The 16227-nt window shown below is 51.0% G+C and overlaps 1 protein-coding gene across 3 annotated transcripts in view; it reads right to left on the bottom strand.

Moving 5' to 3' along the window:
- WSCD2 (WSC domain containing 2) overlaps positions 1-16227 on the bottom strand; it is a 112198-nt gene that overhangs the window by 9334 nt on the left and 86637 nt on the right. For all 3 annotated transcript variants that reach the window (XM_040250964.1, XM_040250961.1, XM_040250963.1), the window contains 4 exons: positions 11621-11742; positions 8089-8263; positions 3049-3213; positions 286-486 (listed from right to left, as the gene is read on the bottom strand). In XM_040250964.1, coding sequence (XP_040106898.1) covers positions 286-486; positions 3049-3213; positions 8089-8263; positions 11621-11742 — 663 coding nt within the window. The remainder of the gene's footprint in view (positions 1-285; positions 487-3048; positions 3214-8088; positions 8264-11620; positions 11743-16227) is intronic.

Raw genomic sequence — 16227 nt, forward strand, 5'->3', positions numbered from 1 at the left:
TGAAGGAGCGTTTCCTGGAAGTGGTGGAGTTGGAATTTGAGCTCTGGGAGTCTTGCTCCAGAGCCCAACCCCTAACCTCTATGCCATGATAACAGCCTGGCTCACAGAGGGTGATGCTTGTGGGCTGGGTGGCATGTGGGAGGCATACCTTCTCAGCTCTAAGTGGGACCTGGGACCTCACACATACCCTCAAGGGTGTCCTCCTGGACCCCTGGCAGGAGACAGCCCAGGCCCCTCCCACTGCCCTCGGCACCTTGGCGCCCAGCCCCCGCTCCCAAGTGGTACCTTTACCCTTCCAGTGGGCGTGGGCAGCAAAGCCAATGTGTCCGCCATACTTGCGGTTGAACTCCGCCATGAGGGCCTTGTAGGGGTTGCGGATGAGCAGGATGGCCGCGTCGAAGGCCTCGATCTCCTTCTGGCCACTTTCATGTGTCTTGATGCAGATGGTCCTCCCACTGCGCCAGTGGTCCCGCTCACCTTTGAACCCTTCCCGCAGCCGGGGAGGGGGGCCAGGGGACACGGCGGTGAGCTGGGGGAGACAGGAGGCCTGCCCCACCCCATCCTGGGCCACCTCCGGGATCCTCAGACATTCACTCATCCACTCATTCAGTCACTCGCATGTTTGTTGAGCACCTACTATGTGCCAGGGAGCTGGGGAGAAAATGACTTGCAAAAACATCCATGGGTCACAGTTCTTGAGAGCCAGACCATTCGAATAGTGACATGGATGTAAAGTCACTGCCCTGGTTAGGACTGCAGACGAGGAGTATTCACGCCCAGGTGCCATGCTGGGGGGCCTGATGTGATGTGCCTGAGGGTTCCCCTTAGGGCAAAGTCTGCATTTCCGCCCCACTGATGCTGGGAATGGCCGTATGGCTTGCTTTGGCCAATGGACTGGGGGCGGAAACGGGTCTCGGCCAACATCTTAGGACCCAGCACGTTTCTGTTCACTTGTGTGTGTTTTGGGGGCATCCCAGGTTGCTCAGCGGTAAAGAATCCCCCCCACCAAGGCAGGAGATACAAGAGACACAGGTTCCATCCCTGGGTCGGGAAGATTCCCCACTGAAAGAAATGGTAACCCGCTCCAGTATTCTTGCCTGGAGAATTCCACGGACAGAGGAGCCCGCAGGGCTGCAGTCCCCGGGGTCACAAGAGTCAGACACGACTAAGCAGTGAGTGCAGCACACGCATGTGTTTCTGCTGTCACTGTGAGAGGGACACGCCCTGGAAAGCTGTTGGTCCCAGAGGGTGAGACACCCACGGAACAGACATGGGGCCAACCTGCAGTCCGCAGCTGAGCGGCCCAGCCAGCCTGGCCAAGATCACTGACCCAGTCAGGCACCATCCAGAAAGGCTTCCTGGGGCAAGAGGGTACTTAGGCTGAGAACTGGAGGACAGGGAAGAGTTTACCATCCCAGGTGAGAAGAGCCAGTGAAAAGGTCCTGTGGTGGATGGGAAGAAATGTGTCACACATGAGTGATTGGTATAGGACAGCAGAGGGCGAGAGGGGAGCATGAGGCCAGAGAGGGTTGTGGGGGTTGTGATGATGAGTTAAGTCTGTGCTGAGTCGCTTCAGCTGTGTCCGACTCTTTGCGACCCCATGGGGTGTAGCCCTAGCCTGCTAGGCTCCTCTGTGCATGGGGTTCTCCAGGCAAGAATACTGGGTTGCGTTGCCGCGCCCTCCTGCAGGAGATCTTCTCAACTCAGGGATCGAGCCTGCTTCTCATCTGTCTCCTGCACTGGCAGCTGGGCTCCTTACCACTCGTGCCACCACTGGACCAGGAAGACTACACGGTCCTTGGAAGGTTTAATGCAAAAGGAAGGAGGGACTTGATCAGGTTTTCATTTCAAAAGCTGAGGAACTGAAAGAAGTTCTGGGTAGCCGGTGGTGGCTTCTAGAGCACTGGCTCTGTGCCGGACACCGCTCTAAGCCCTTTACATGTCGTAGACAACTTGATCCCGTCAATTATCCTATGAGGGTTTTATTTGATAGATAAGGAAATCAAGTCCCAGAGACATGAAATAACTTTCCCAAGTTACAGAGCCGGCAAGAGGCAGAGCTAAGGTTCAAACCCAAGCCACGATGCCGCCCAAGACTATGCTCTTCACCATTTTGGCCTCTCGTGCCCGTGAGAGCCAAGGCATTTGGGTGGTCTCGTCAAAGCCAGTTAGAAAGCTAATGTACTAGGCCTTCAAGATGCTGGCTGTGTTTCCAACTCAGTGAGTGACTTGGGATATCCTGTTGCCTTTTGGGCCTCACTGTCCCACATGAGGTGCCCAGCATACAGTAAGAGCTCAAGGAATGACTTAAATGGAGGGAAGGTCCCAGACACATAGTAGGTGCTTGATAAACAGATGCAGGTGAGATACCAATGGCATGATCTCACGAAATGTTTGTGGGATGTAAAGTGAAGGGAAGATACTGCTGCTGCTAAGTCACTTCAGTCATGTCCGATTCTGTGCGACCCCATAGACGGCAGCCCACCAGGCTCCCCCATCCCTGGGATTCTCCAGGCAAGAACACTGGAGTGGGTTGCCATTTCCTTCTCCAATGCATGAAAGTGAAAAGTAAAAGTGAAGTCACTCAGTCCTATCCGACTCTTAGCGACCCCGTGGACTGCAGCCTACCAGGCTCCTCCGTCCATAGGATTTTCCAGGCAAGAGTACTGGAGTGGGGTGCCATTGCCTTCTCCGAGGAAAGATACTAAGCATGTGAAAGTGTTAGTTGCTCAGTCATGTCTGACTCTTTGCGACCCCATGGACTGTAGCCTGCCAGGCTCCTCTGTCCATGGATTCTTCAGGCAAGAACACTGGAGTGGGGAGCCATTCCCTTCTCCAGGGATCTCCCTGACCCAAGGATCGATCCTAGGTCTCCAGCATTGCAGGCAGATTCTTTACAATCTGAGCCATCAGGGAAGCTCACTAAGCACATAGTAGGTCTCAATCAACATGCCCGGGAGAGCTGAGCAGCCCGCAGTAGGTGCTTAGAAAAGGGTACTCCCATTTCCTTCCAGGGGGTCTGATCCCCATTCCCCCGTGCCTCCTCACCTTTGTTGTACAGAGAACCATCGAAGTAGTAGCTGCCAGTGTAGAAGCCTGTGGCCAGCTCGATCAGGTGGCGAGCCCACGTGTTGCCAGCTCCCGGGAAGCTGGCCAGAGCAATGAGCTGCTTGGACTTGGCTGGGAGGAACCGTCTGTCCATGCAGCGGTTGTCTGCAGAGGGCAGGGCACAGGCAGGGGTCAGGGTCAGGGGCCGATCGGAAGGAGACTGTCCAGAAGGGACTAGGGTATGAATCGCAACCCTGCCACTTCCCAGCTGTGAGAGCTGGTGCTTTCCGAGCCTGTTGTCTCCTTATCTGGAAATGGGAACAGGGTTATGAGATAATATGTGAAAGGAGAATGCATACATGGTAGGGATTCAGTAAAAGCCAGCCAGGAGGATGAGCCTTCTCTCCAACCTCAGTTTATCACCTGAACAGTGAGGCTCTGTCTTATCACCCCCACACTTTCCTCCAGGTTAAAACCCGCACATGGCAGCCATCTGCATGGGGCCCAGGCCCAGGTTCTCATCTGGACCTCCGAGCTCTGTGCGGCCTGGCCCTTGCCTCCTCTTAGGCTCATGCCACCCGCCCACTCTCCCTTCCAGCCTCTGCACCTGCCAGCACCGGCTCCATCTGTGCTCTGCTCCTGCCTGACTGGGCAGTGTGAAGTGCGCTGGCCCCTCAGCCACGACCATCAGAGCTGATGCAAAGTGTCATGTCCCGGCATCTCCCACTGCAACCCCTCCTGGAGCTAAGAGGTCAAAGTTCTGATTTGTTTTCCCTCTCTACAGACATAGGTGATGGCCCAGCAAAGGAGATTCGGCAGTAGAAAAGGAAGAGGAAAGAATCCTGGATTTTGGGTCCTACCACTGCTTCTTCAGTCTGGACCGATGACCTCAATCCTTACCATAAAGTCACGGCAGGCAAGCCCCCTCCCTCCCCTGCCCTGGCTCTCCTGCCCCTTGAGCCCCAAGCCTGCTCTCTCAGCCTCTCTCCTCCCCTATGCCCTCACTTCCTGGGAAGAAGGGAGTGACCCCTGCTCTAGCACCTGTTTCATCTCCTTTCTCCTCCTCCAGCTCATGACTCCATCTATTTTCCCTATGTCTTCTCTCTCTCTCTCAGCTGACTTGATTATTAGCATTCAAACATGAACAAATAACTCCATCGTTAAAAATAAAAGTCCCCCTCCAGTAAGCACACTTTCTCTGCACTCCTGTGGCTTCCCAGGTGGCTCAAACAGTAAAGAATCTGACTGCAATGCGGGAGACCTGGGTTCGATCCCTGGGTCAGGAAGATGCCCTGGAGAAGGGCATGGCAGCCCACTCCAGTATTCTTGCCTGGAGAATCCCGTGGACAGAGGAGCCTGGTGGGCTACAGACCATGGGGTCTCAAAGAGTTGGACACGACTAAGCAGCTAACACTTTCACTCCACACCCGATTCAGTCTCACTTTTGGCAGAACTGTCCACCCCTCATCCCATTTCCTCCTTCCACCGTTTCATGGGGCTCTTCCCGGCTCCGCCCTGCTCCTTGCACAGAATCAGCTTCTGCTAAAGTCACCAGTGGCCATCCACCATTCAATCCAGCCTTCCCTTGCTTTGTTAACTTGGCAGCATCTGCTACCTGCCATCATCCTGCCCTTAGAATCCTTCCAAGATGGTACCCTGGTCTTTCCTGTTCTGTATTAGCTGCCATTATCGAAGTCTCATCACAAGCCACATTGCTTTCTCAAAAGAGCCCTTCAAGGGGGAAGTCTGAAGTCCTGAACCTAAATTCCAATTCTGCCACCTCCTTGTTGGGTAGGTAACCTTGGAAAAATGATGGATCTGAATAAACCTCAGTTTTCTCACCTGTAACGTGGGACGCTGATAACGGTGACATCCTGGGGTTCTCAGGAAGGTCAGAAGAGAGAACAGGTATTGAGTGTGAACACAGGGCTCACACACTGTGAGCTCTTAGTAATGATACTACTAGCCAGAGACCAGCTCTCTTCCCCTGCCATGCACGTTTAATCTGTTTGTTCAGAGGAGAGCAGACTTTGGGAAAACAAACAAGCGGAAAAGCATCTTTATCAAGCCAAGCAGGTGTCTGGGAATAGTTTTCATGGGAACACACTGCAAAAAAAGGAGCCTAGATACAAAACTTTCTGGAACGTGGTTATGTTTTATAATTTTGACAGGGGTGTGGATTTGATAGGACCCAGTTGGCATTAAACAGTACACTCAAAATTTGTGCATTTTGCTCCATGTAAATGTTACTTTGAAAAACCATAAGCAAATATTGAATTACAATTAGTGATATGAGGACTGAAATGTAATCATGTTGCAACTACTTTGAAATGCATCCAGGAAGAAAAATTGAGGGATGGAGAAATGAAGAGATGCATGAGAAAGTAAACAGACCATAACGCTGAGAAATGTAAAATCTGTGGGATAAGTCTAGCATGTTCACTGTGTAACTCTTCCCATTTTTCTTTTTTCTGGAGCTTTGACATTTTTTTTCATAATAAAATGTTGGGAGAGAGAAAGAACCGGGCCCCTCAATTTCCCCTGAAAACAGAATTCTCCATTTAACTACTGTCTGGGAGGCGAAGTAAAGGTGCTTATTTTCAGCATTAAAAAGGAAGTGTATTTGGTTCTTAAGCTCCACAAATCAAAACAGATGCTGGAGGCAGTGTAGTACGTAGTTGGAATCAGACAGGCCTGGCCTCAGTCCAGGCTGATCATGGCCTAGCTGTGCAATGTTGAACAAGGCTTTCTACCTCCCTGAGCCTCAGTTTCCTCACTTCTAGAGTGGGGCTGACGAACCGTACAGGATCAGATGGACAAGGCACGGGAAGTATGTGCAGGGCATGTTGAGAAGCTGAGATCAGGAGTGCAGGCTCAGGACCCAGACTGCCTCGGTCTGAATCCCAACTCTGCTCTGTCCTAGCTGTGTGGCTCTGGCCGAGCTCTTCAGCCTCTCTGTGCTGAGTTGCCATGTTTGTAAAATGGTAATAATCTCAGTACCTATGTCACTGGGCTGTTGTGAGGATTGGATGAGTTAATTCAGTCTAAAGAGCTCAGGTAGTCCCTGGCACACAGTAGGTGCTCAATAAACGGCAGTCATCCTGGCCCATGCTCTTGGTGGCGTCATGAACCACATGACTCTCAAACCTCCCCAGGGTCGGGGGCCTGCAAGTGTGACGTGGGAAGCTGAAGAGCAGTAGTGGCCTGGGGATGAGCAAACCCATCAGTCAGGGGCTACTGAATAGGCTCCGGGTCCTGTTCACATCAAAGCTGCTCCTGGTCACAGAATAATTAAGCTGTGACCCTCCCCCCAACCTGTAGCTACACAGTTCTGTACAGACTAACCAACACTTCCTGGAACCTAACAAACACTCATCCTTCCTCACTGGAGTGTAAATAAAGCCAGAGGCCACCCTGGCGAAACACATTCCTGCTCACTGAGCTCTTAGTGGTATTCAGCTGCCAGGGAGGAAGCCGCAGTTGGCCACCACTACCCCACAGCAGGCCACACAGGGGCAGACTGCTGGTGGGGCTGCCGTTAGCTCTTACAGCACCTTTGTGCAAGTCAGATCAAGGTACCCGCCCCTTCCCCTGAGCAGATGCACTGTCAGCCCGAGTGCTCAGCACAGCGGGTGGAGCACGGGCTGGCTCTCAAGCATCACTCTTCATTCAGGCTGTGCCTGTGCAGTGCTCAACCTGCACAACCGTACATGGGCTAGGTTCCTGGGAGATGAAGAGGAAGTCTAGCCCAATGGTGTTTTGTTAGTTCTCCAGGCTCCAGAGGGTGTGCGGAGTGCCCTTCGCCCTGTGGTCAGAGGTTTCTAGCTTGGCCTGTGGAGTCAGAAACCTGAAAGCAAGCCCCTCTTGCAGATGTGTGATTATAGCCAGTTCTCAAGCCCTCTGAGTCTCGGTTCTCCCATCTGTAAAATGGGGATGATACTGCCCTGATCATAGGCTTACTGTGGGCTTTCTGTAATTAAATGAGATGAGGCTGGGCAGGACTGACACACATAGGTGGAGAGTGTTCTCAGATGTTGGAGTACTCCTTCGCAGGTTTTCTTTGGGCTGGGCATCCCAACAAGTTACCTTTCCAGGTGCCACTCGCCCTTCATCATGCCTCTAGCAGGAGAAAAGATTTTCTTCTAGAAATTTTATAAACCCCATGATCTCAAGTAAGTCCCGTTCTGAGTCTCAGTTTCTCTACCTGTAAAGGAAGCATAATGACTCTTCCTGCCTCCTAGGAAAGCTGAGGGGAATCAGCGAGAAAATGCATGCAAAGGATTCAACACTGAGTCTGGAACAAAGAAAGTCCCTAAGGGCCACCACCACCACCACCATCACCATCATCACTATCATCAGCACCACCATTATCACCACCATCATCACCATTATCACCACCACCACCACCATCATCACCACCACCATCACCATCATCACCACCATCACTATCATCATCATCACCATCACTGCCTGGTGCCCCCAAGAGGTGGAAGAGGAGATAAACATTAAGTGTGGGTTCCACTGGCAAAGGGAGAAAGATGAAAGTAGAAAGGATGAGTAAGATGGAGAAAGAGAAGAAAAAATTATAAATTTGCAGGATCTTAGAACTGGAAGGCCAACAATCTACAGCTTCATTTTACAGATGGAGAAACTGAGGCCCAGAAAGGAGAAATGACTTGGCCAGGATCATGTGAGTGATCTGGTTGGAGGTCTGTGTTGAAGACCCAAGTCTCCCACTCCCAGTTCAGATGTCTTCTCGCTCAATCTCTCTGCCGCCTTTACAGGAAGAGACACCAAGGGGTGCTCAGTGTGAGGGCTGAAGAGGAAGGTCTCCAGAACCATCCCGCTTGCCGAGGGCCCTCCCTATGCTGCCCCTCCAGGATCTCTAAGCCTGGTCATGCCCGCTAGCCCTGCCTCTGCCCTCGGCCCCCTAGCCTGCACGCTTCTCTTGCTGATGGGCTGGCTGGAGCACCTCTGGGTGGGAGGTGGTCACTGGGAGAGTGTCTGGGGGCCTGCCGCGTGGGGTGGGGGCTGGCTTACCTTGGACCTGCGTCTGGTACACAATGAAGTAACTGGGGGTCCCGCAGCTCTCGAACTCCTCCGCACTGCACTTCTGGGCACAGAGCTGCTCGTCCTCTCTCTCGTGGAGGGGGAACCGTGTGGTGGGGAAGCCGCAGTGGCAGGCGGTGCCCGCAAGGGCTGCCAGCGGGTACTCCTGGGGATGACGTGAGAGAGGAAGGGAAGAAAGTCCCTGAATCCCCCGGCAGCCTGGACTCTGGAGGCAAACAGGATTTGTGTTCCAACCACCGCCTTCTCCATCACCCTCCCCAACTCGAGGGTCCCCAAGCTTCACTAGGAAGATTCTGTCCTGTCTGCGTACCTCCTGTACTATTTATATTTTCCAGCTTTCTTGAGCTATAATTGACAGATAAAAATCACATTTATTTAAGGCGTATGACTTGATGTTTTGATATATGCACACACTGTGAAATAATCACCACAACGAAGCTAATTAGCATGCCCATAGCCTCACATAGTTTTACTTTTTGCTTTCCCAGGTAAGAATCCTCCTGCCAACGCAGGAGAAGCAGACTTGGGTTTGATCCCTGGGTTGGGAAGGTCCCCTAGAGGAGGAAATGGCAACCTGCTCCAGTATTCTCACCTGAAAAAATCCCATGGACAGAGGAGCCCGGAGGGCTACAGTCCACAGGCTCGCGAAGAGTCGGACATGGCTCAACACGCGTGCACGAGCGTGCACATGTGCCATTTGTTTCCTTTTGAGACACACATTTCCAGTCACGCTTTGAGACTCAGATTTCAAAGGGAACGTCTTTTTTTTTATCACTCTCAAAAGTAGTACTGATTGAGAAGTAGTGTTTTCATATATTTTCATACTGTAGACCCTAATACTATAGAAACAAAACCATGTGATTAAATTCTAACTAGGCACCCTGCCTGCCAAGAACTCCCTGGGGTCAGCTTCATTTTTCGTGCAAAAGGGAGATTAGTGTAGTGGAGAGAGGTGTTAAAGCCATTGCTGCGCTGAGAAGTAGCTTTCTTCTGGAGGACCGGAAAGAAAACTGAAAAAGGAAAATTTTTCTCATGGCCTTGAATTACTCCCCAGTCAATCTTCCGGGGCTGATCATGGTATGAAGCCCATGCTTTGGGAAAAGCTGTCTGAAACTGTTCTTTTAAGCCAAAGAGGATGTCATTACCCATGTGTAACCACTGTCTTTGCTGGGAGTTGTGGTTCAGTCGCTAAGTCATGTCTGACCCCTGGTGAGAGGCTCCTAATTGCTTTAATTGCTCTTTGGAAGAGCTAAGTGGGAGCAGGCTGGACCTGAGATTTGGAGGGCAACAGACTGTCCTTTGTCCAATTTGCTCAGACCCATGGAGCCGAATTCTGCCTGGTAGCTGGTCCAGGAATAATCTGCTAACAAACCAAGGTCACACCTCTGCGGCTGGATCCGGTGAGCTTGGCCCCGGTAGGTTTGGTTTCTTTCTCAGATACTGAATCTGAGCTACAGCACCTAGCCTAAGATCAGAGAGATGCTGCTGGGAGGCAGGTGGCTGAGCCTGGGCTGTGATGGAGGCTGTTTTCTAGCCGGTGACACATACTGAAGCCCCCTCTGACCCCCTAAGTCTCAGACCCTCCACCACTTGGCACAAGCAGCTTTGGACCCCTGTCTACCTAATGCCCTCCAGTTTTCTCCTGTGGCCCCTTCTAAGGAGATTAGGGGAAAATAGAAGAGGGTGGCATTCAGCAGGGCCTTCCTGTATCCCACACACCTCCACAACCTGCCCATACCTTCCCTTCCCTCCAGTTCTGTGTACAGCAGGACACTTTTCCACGCTGGTTTACCCTGTGACCTCACCATCTCCTGTTTGTCCCTCACCACTAGCTGATCCGTAGTTTCCCCTGGGCCCTCAGGACAGATGGATGTCCACCTGGAGGGGAGGCCATGGGAGGGGGATTTCTGCCCAAGAGAAAAAGCTGGACCAAAAGATGGTCAAACTTTTAAAAATCTTATGAACAGCACCCCTGACCTTCCAGGAGGCCTCCAGGGAGCAGAGTAAGCACTCAGGAAATGCTTGGTGACCTGAAGTTACCTGGCTGCTCTTGAACGGCTCCTGGACCTTGAAGAGTTCCTGCCTGCAAGCCTCTCTGTGGGGGTCTCTGACTGCGTGCGTGCTAAGTTGCTTTAGTTGTGTCTGACTCTTTGCGACCCTACGGACCATAGCCAGCCAGGCTCCCCTGTCCATGGGATTCTCCAGGCAAGAATGCTGGAGTGGGTTGCCATGCCCTCCTCCAGGGGATCTTCCCAACCCAGGGACTGAACCTGCATCTCTTATGTCTCCTGCATTGGCAGGCGGGTTCTTTACCGCCAGCACACCTAGGAAGCCCATGGAGTCTCCAGGGGAGCTCAGAAGACCATACATTTGGTGTCAGAACCCATTCTGCCACTTGCTTGTGCTGTGCGTTTGGGAAGTGACTGTCTGAGCCTTGGTTTTATCATCTGTGAAATGGAGATGAAAATTCCCAGTTCCCAGCCTTGTTGTGAGAGGTAAGCTGTGTGACCCATGGGACAGAGGGGTGCATGGAGGGGCTCAGTAAGTGGCAGTTGCTACTAGGTTGCTGCCTCTTGATCTTTCTGAAGGGTGCTTCCTGAATTAGGAGCCTTGATGAAAGAAACAGCCAAGCAGGATGACAGAACAGGTGGGAGCATTCAGGAGCTGGGGTGTGGGCTGAGCACCCAGGAGGAGCCACAAAGCGGCCCCCAGCCAATGCCAGCATCACTGAGGATAAAGACCACATCTCGCTGATGTTGCACTCCCCGCGTTGAGCACGAGGGCCTGGCACAAGCGAGGTTCTCATCAAATAGTAGCTGAGAGGATGAATGAAATGGGTAATCACTTTCTTGTGGTGGGGAAGCGGGGGTTCTCCTGTGGACCATCATATAACTAGCTCACCTTGAATGATGGAGGGAGCTTCTCAGATATCACTGGATGCCAGTGATGAGCTTAGCTCCATGCTGGGTATCAAGAGTGATCACAAAATGTTTTAGGCATAGCCTCTACTCTTGTGGATTTCTCTGTCTGATTTGGGAAGAAGGATAAACAGTCAGCCATCCATCAGGGATCTCAGACTGAGAAAGGACCATCCAGTTGGATCCCCCAGTCCAACTGCTATCCAGCACCCGAAGTTCTTGATGCCACACCTGCCCTGCCTCTGCTTGCATACCTCCAGTGATGGGGAACTCACTCTTGTCCAAAGTGGGATTGTCCTGGGCTTTACGTGGCAATCCTTGATGCCTGCTTCTAGGCCCAGTTCACATGTCACCCTCACTCCTGAGCAGTCCTCTCTATTAGAACAAACACACATCCTCGGAGGGAAAGAAGCAGACCCTGCACAACTCCCAGCCTTTGGATTCACGTTCCCCTCCTGCGTCACACGTTACAGTCAAAACCTTCCACAGAGCAGCCAAGTGGCTGCTCCCCCAGCCAAGCATCTCGCTTCTTCAGCTGCCCCGCACCGCCCTCCCTGGAATTCCAAGTGTGAGAGCAGGCTCACCTTCTCCGTGCAGAGGTCAACACACTTGTCCACGGACATGTTGGGCATGGCGGCCGTCACGGGCAAGGCCAGGGAGAGGTTGTCGGGCCTGCGGAAGCAGCCTCGGAAGACTGCACTTCCATCTGGAGAGCCAAGGGGAAAAGGAACAGTCAGATGCAGGCTGGGAGAACCACCTTCTGAAGGAAGCACCGATGAACTGATGCCCAGTGGAGGCAAGGACACATGGTGGAGATTCGTGAGCTAGAAAATTCCAAGAATGTCCTCAACCCTAGCATCTCTGTCCACAACCCGGGTTGCTGAGATGTTCTTGCTGGGCCATACAATCCGCTTTTCTTTGCCACCATTCCTACCTCTCACTTTCGCATCCTTGGTGGTGGCAACTTAGATGCTCTGGAGGATTTTCGTGATCTCAGGAGAGGGTTGGGCATTTGAGATGGAGGGAAGCCAAGGGCTCCAGGGTCCTCCCGCTCCTTCTTCCAGCACTGGGGGGCATTGCCCCTCATCCTGGGCTTTAGGGGAGACACTCGGTACCTCGCGAGTGTCTGCTGCATGCAGAGCTACAAGAGGCTGATTTACGGGAGAGATTCCCTGTAATCCCCTAATGTGGAAGCATCCAAGCTACATACTGGAAAATTTGGAGGCCATTGCTACCTCTTTAATAAAAGTTATCCTCAAAACAATACTCAGCTGTTGTCTTCAGCTGAGACACCCTGAGACAGTGTTTTATTGAGGGCGTGCTCTCAGGAGAATGGTGGGAGGGAAGCGGGCAGAGGAGGAGAGGAGGTAAGTAAGCATGTGACCTTAGCTGGGTACCACCTTCAGCCTGGAGGGTAAGTGGCATCACAAGGTTGGTTCCACTTTAAGGAAAAGGGTCTGACCTTGGCCTTGTCTGCCCACCCCTCCTCAATGTCTGTCATCTGAGAAGCTGTTGGGTCAAGGATCATTTTTCATCAAGGGGGCAGATGTGAGCCACTGGTAAAGAGGATTTGGGTGGATACTTTTGCATCCACTACAGATGTGCATAAAGATTTATCAGTAACAATGCTCATTGCAGAAATGATTTAAATTAACACAGGAAAGACTGAAAACAACCTCAGTGTCCAACAATGAAGTGTGGGACAAATAATGTGTGGGATGATGACACAGTGGGATTCATGCCCCATAAGAATAAGGAGGCTAAAGGCTACTTTAGAGAGAGCTTTGTCTCTCCAAAGATGTATTCAAGATAGGATGCCAAATAAAAACTGAAAAGATGACACTCCACCTATTATAAAATGTCAGTTGTGTACACAAATGATCTCTCAATATAAATCTCTAGAGGGTTATCTCTGAATAGTAGGTGTGATGGTTACGTTTTGTGTCAACTTGTGAGGCTATGATGCCCAGCTGTTTGGTCAGACACTGTTCTAGGTGTTGTTGAGAACGTTTTTTGTAGATGGATTAATATCTATAGTTAGCTGACTTTAAGGACACTTTCCCTCTGAAATGTGGGTGAGCTGCCTCCAGTCAGTTGAAAGAATGAGAGAGGAAAATAAAAGAGGTTTCCCAGGGAAGAAGGAATTCAGCTTCTGGATGTCAGGCCTGCCAACCTCCACAATTTCATGAGCCACTTCCTTAAGCCAATCTCTTAATTTATACATTTCCACATATCCTGCTGATTCTGTCTCTCTGGAGAACTCTGACTGACTGGATAAGATTATAGACAATTTTTATTTCCACCTTTTTTCTGTAAACCTCTTTCCCAACCTTTTTGACAGTGCACATTTATTTTTTAATATAATAAAGACAGATTTTAACAATTAAAAGTGGCCCCTGTCAAATTTATCTAAAGCCTTATGATGCCCATTTTAAATTGGGTTCCATGGTTCTCAAATTTGAATTGAATACGTTTTTCTGGAAGCACGGCTTTCACAGAAAACAAAGGACGCTGTTGACGAGTGAATCCAAGCCAGGCGCACACAAGTAGGAGCCGTTTAGTGAGTGTCTACTACGTGTCGGTGACTGCTATGTGTTATCCACCCTTCTGAGACCTTTGCAAATGCCATCTCATTTTACCTTCTTGAGAACTCTGCAGGGTCCATAGCAAACTCTCATGTGACAAATGAGAGAGACAGGACCTAGAAAGGGAGGTGGTATGGCAATATTGAAGACCCACTGTCAGCAAAAACGTGCTGAAGATTATCTCAGAAACATGATGCTAACCCTTGGGGCAAGTGAAGCAAGCTGCAAAGATTGTATATCTCCATCTATGTCTGTATCTGGGTCTATCTACTGGTAAGCAGCCCCCCGCCATCAGCCCCCGCCTTTTTTTTTTTTTTTAGCATAGCTATATTTAAGTGCAGAGAAAAAGATATGAAATTACTCCTCGGGCAGAAGGATGGTGGAGGAGGGGGAGGGAGTCTAGGAATGAAAATTTTAAATCTCAGCTGTCAAAGGCACCCTAGTGATTATCCCTACCACCTGGCACCCTGGAGCCTGAAGTTGTTCGTAGTGGAGGGGAATCTAGCAAGCTGAGACGACATCTGGAATTGGGTTAAAGGACTACTATCCGGAGCATGCTGCAGACTCCTGCTACTCAGCGCCGTCTCCTCCACTTTCCCACCTCTCACTCCGGGCTGGGGAGAAGCGATGGTGGTGGGTGCTGTGGTCCTGGCCTCAGTTTCCCCACATGTAAATGATAAGGAGGAGGTTAGTCTGTACTGGACGGCCCTCCACCTTCCAAATGAAGAATCGTCACACTCCCAAATGCCACTGGTGTCCCGTGGTCTCCCATCCCATGGCCCAGGGTGCACAGAGGTGAAGCCCCATTTCATTGGTTACCCCAGGGAAGTTTTAATGATGCTCAGAGAATGTGCCATACAAGGCAAGGACAGGCAGGAGAGTCAGGTATTTGAGCAAAAGTAAAAGTGAAAGTCCATGGAATTCTCCAGGCCAGAATACTGGAGTGGGTAGCCTTTCCCCTCTCCAGGGGATCTTCCCAACCTAGGGATCGAACCCAGGTCTCCCACACTGCAGGCAGATCCTTTACCAGCTGAGTCACAAGGGAAGCCCGTTTGAGCTAAGGTTTACAGCAATGAGATGGGAGGCCAGAAGTGGTGTGCACAAACCTTCATTTAACCCGACAACTCAGTTAGCTGGATGCCAACTCAGGTGCCAGGACAAAGAGATGCTGGCCTTGCTCTCAGAAATAAGGGGGCTCCCCTCCTCTCTTTAGACTCTATTAGTGTTTGTTGAGCCTCTACAGATGCCAGGCTCCTGGCTGGGTGCTTTGGATCCATTGAATCTTCACAGTGGCCACGAGCCGTAGCTGCCACGGCTGGTTCAAGGAGGTACTCTGGCTTCCAGGATCACAAAATTGGCTAAGGACAGAGTGAGATCAAAGCCAGGTTACTCGGTCTCCCAATTCTATGCTTCTTCCAATAATAATAATGCTACTTTAATGGTTAGATGCTTATGCTTGCTCTTTCAGTCGTGTCTGACTCTTTTGTGACCTCATGGACTGTAGCCCACCAGGCTCCTCTGTCCATGGAATCTTCCAGGCAAGAAGACTGCAGTGGGTTGCCATTTCCTCCTCCAAGGGATCTTCCTGGCCCAGGGATTGAGCCCGCATTTCCCGTGTCTCCTGCATTGGAAGGTGGATTCTTTACCATTGTGCCACCTGGGAAGCCCCCTTCGATGGCTATAGTCACATCAAACATGCTATTAGCCGGGAACTAAGCTGAATACACATGGCCTCGCTGAACACTTGCATTGCCCTGGTGGTATAAGGAGCCCCATTTTTAAGACAGGGAAACGCCTGTCTCAGAGGACTGAAACCAATTGATACAAGTCACCCAGATTATGAGGCAGAGCTAAGACTGGCATCTAAGTCTAAGATCTTTCCATTTTTGATCAAATACTCTTCATGTGCCAGGCACAGTGTAAACACATGATACACTTTATTCTCCTAATGACAAAGCAGGTCTCACTCTCCCCATCAAACAGAAGGGGAAACAAGCTCAGAGGGGGAAGTGATTCCCTAAGGCCACACAGCTGACAGGTATCTGGAATCCAGCCTGGGAACATCTGTGCTCTGAGTCCCTACACTCCAGGCTACCCCTCTCTAAGAAACCAGCCCCAGACCCTGTTTGAGCATTTCTAAAACACTGCGACGTACATGTATTCACTCCCCTTTGACCACTAACCATTCAAAAAGCCAAGGCTGTCACTCCGAGGTTTCTGGACATTGGAGTTTGATTCTCTTTGTGAAAAGTAAACGTGTTAGTTGCTCAGTCGTGTCCGACTCTTTTTGACCCCATGGACTGTAGCCCATCAGGCTCCTCTGTCCATGGGATTCCCCAGGCAAGAATACTGGAGTAGGTAGCCATTCCCTTCTCTGGGGGATCTTCCCAATCTGATCCAGGGACCAAACTCAAGTCTCCTGCATTGCAGGCAGATTCTTTACCATCTGAGACCCCAGGGAAGGGGCAGGCGAAAGTCTATGAATCTGGCTCCTTAGAGGAAGTAGAATTTCTACCCTGGCGTCTCCCAGGTGGTCTTTTCCTGCCTTCCTGGATGCAGGGAGGCCAGACTGCAAGCTGGGAAGAAGGAAGACTCTGTAAGCCCAG

This window comes from Oryx dammah, unplaced genomic scaffold (assembly GCF_014754425.2).
Source record: "Oryx dammah isolate SB20612 unplaced genomic scaffold, SCBI_Odam_1.1 HiC_scaffold_12, whole genome shotgun sequence".
NCBI classification, from domain to species: domain Eukaryota; kingdom Metazoa; phylum Chordata; class Mammalia; order Artiodactyla; family Bovidae; genus Oryx; species Oryx dammah.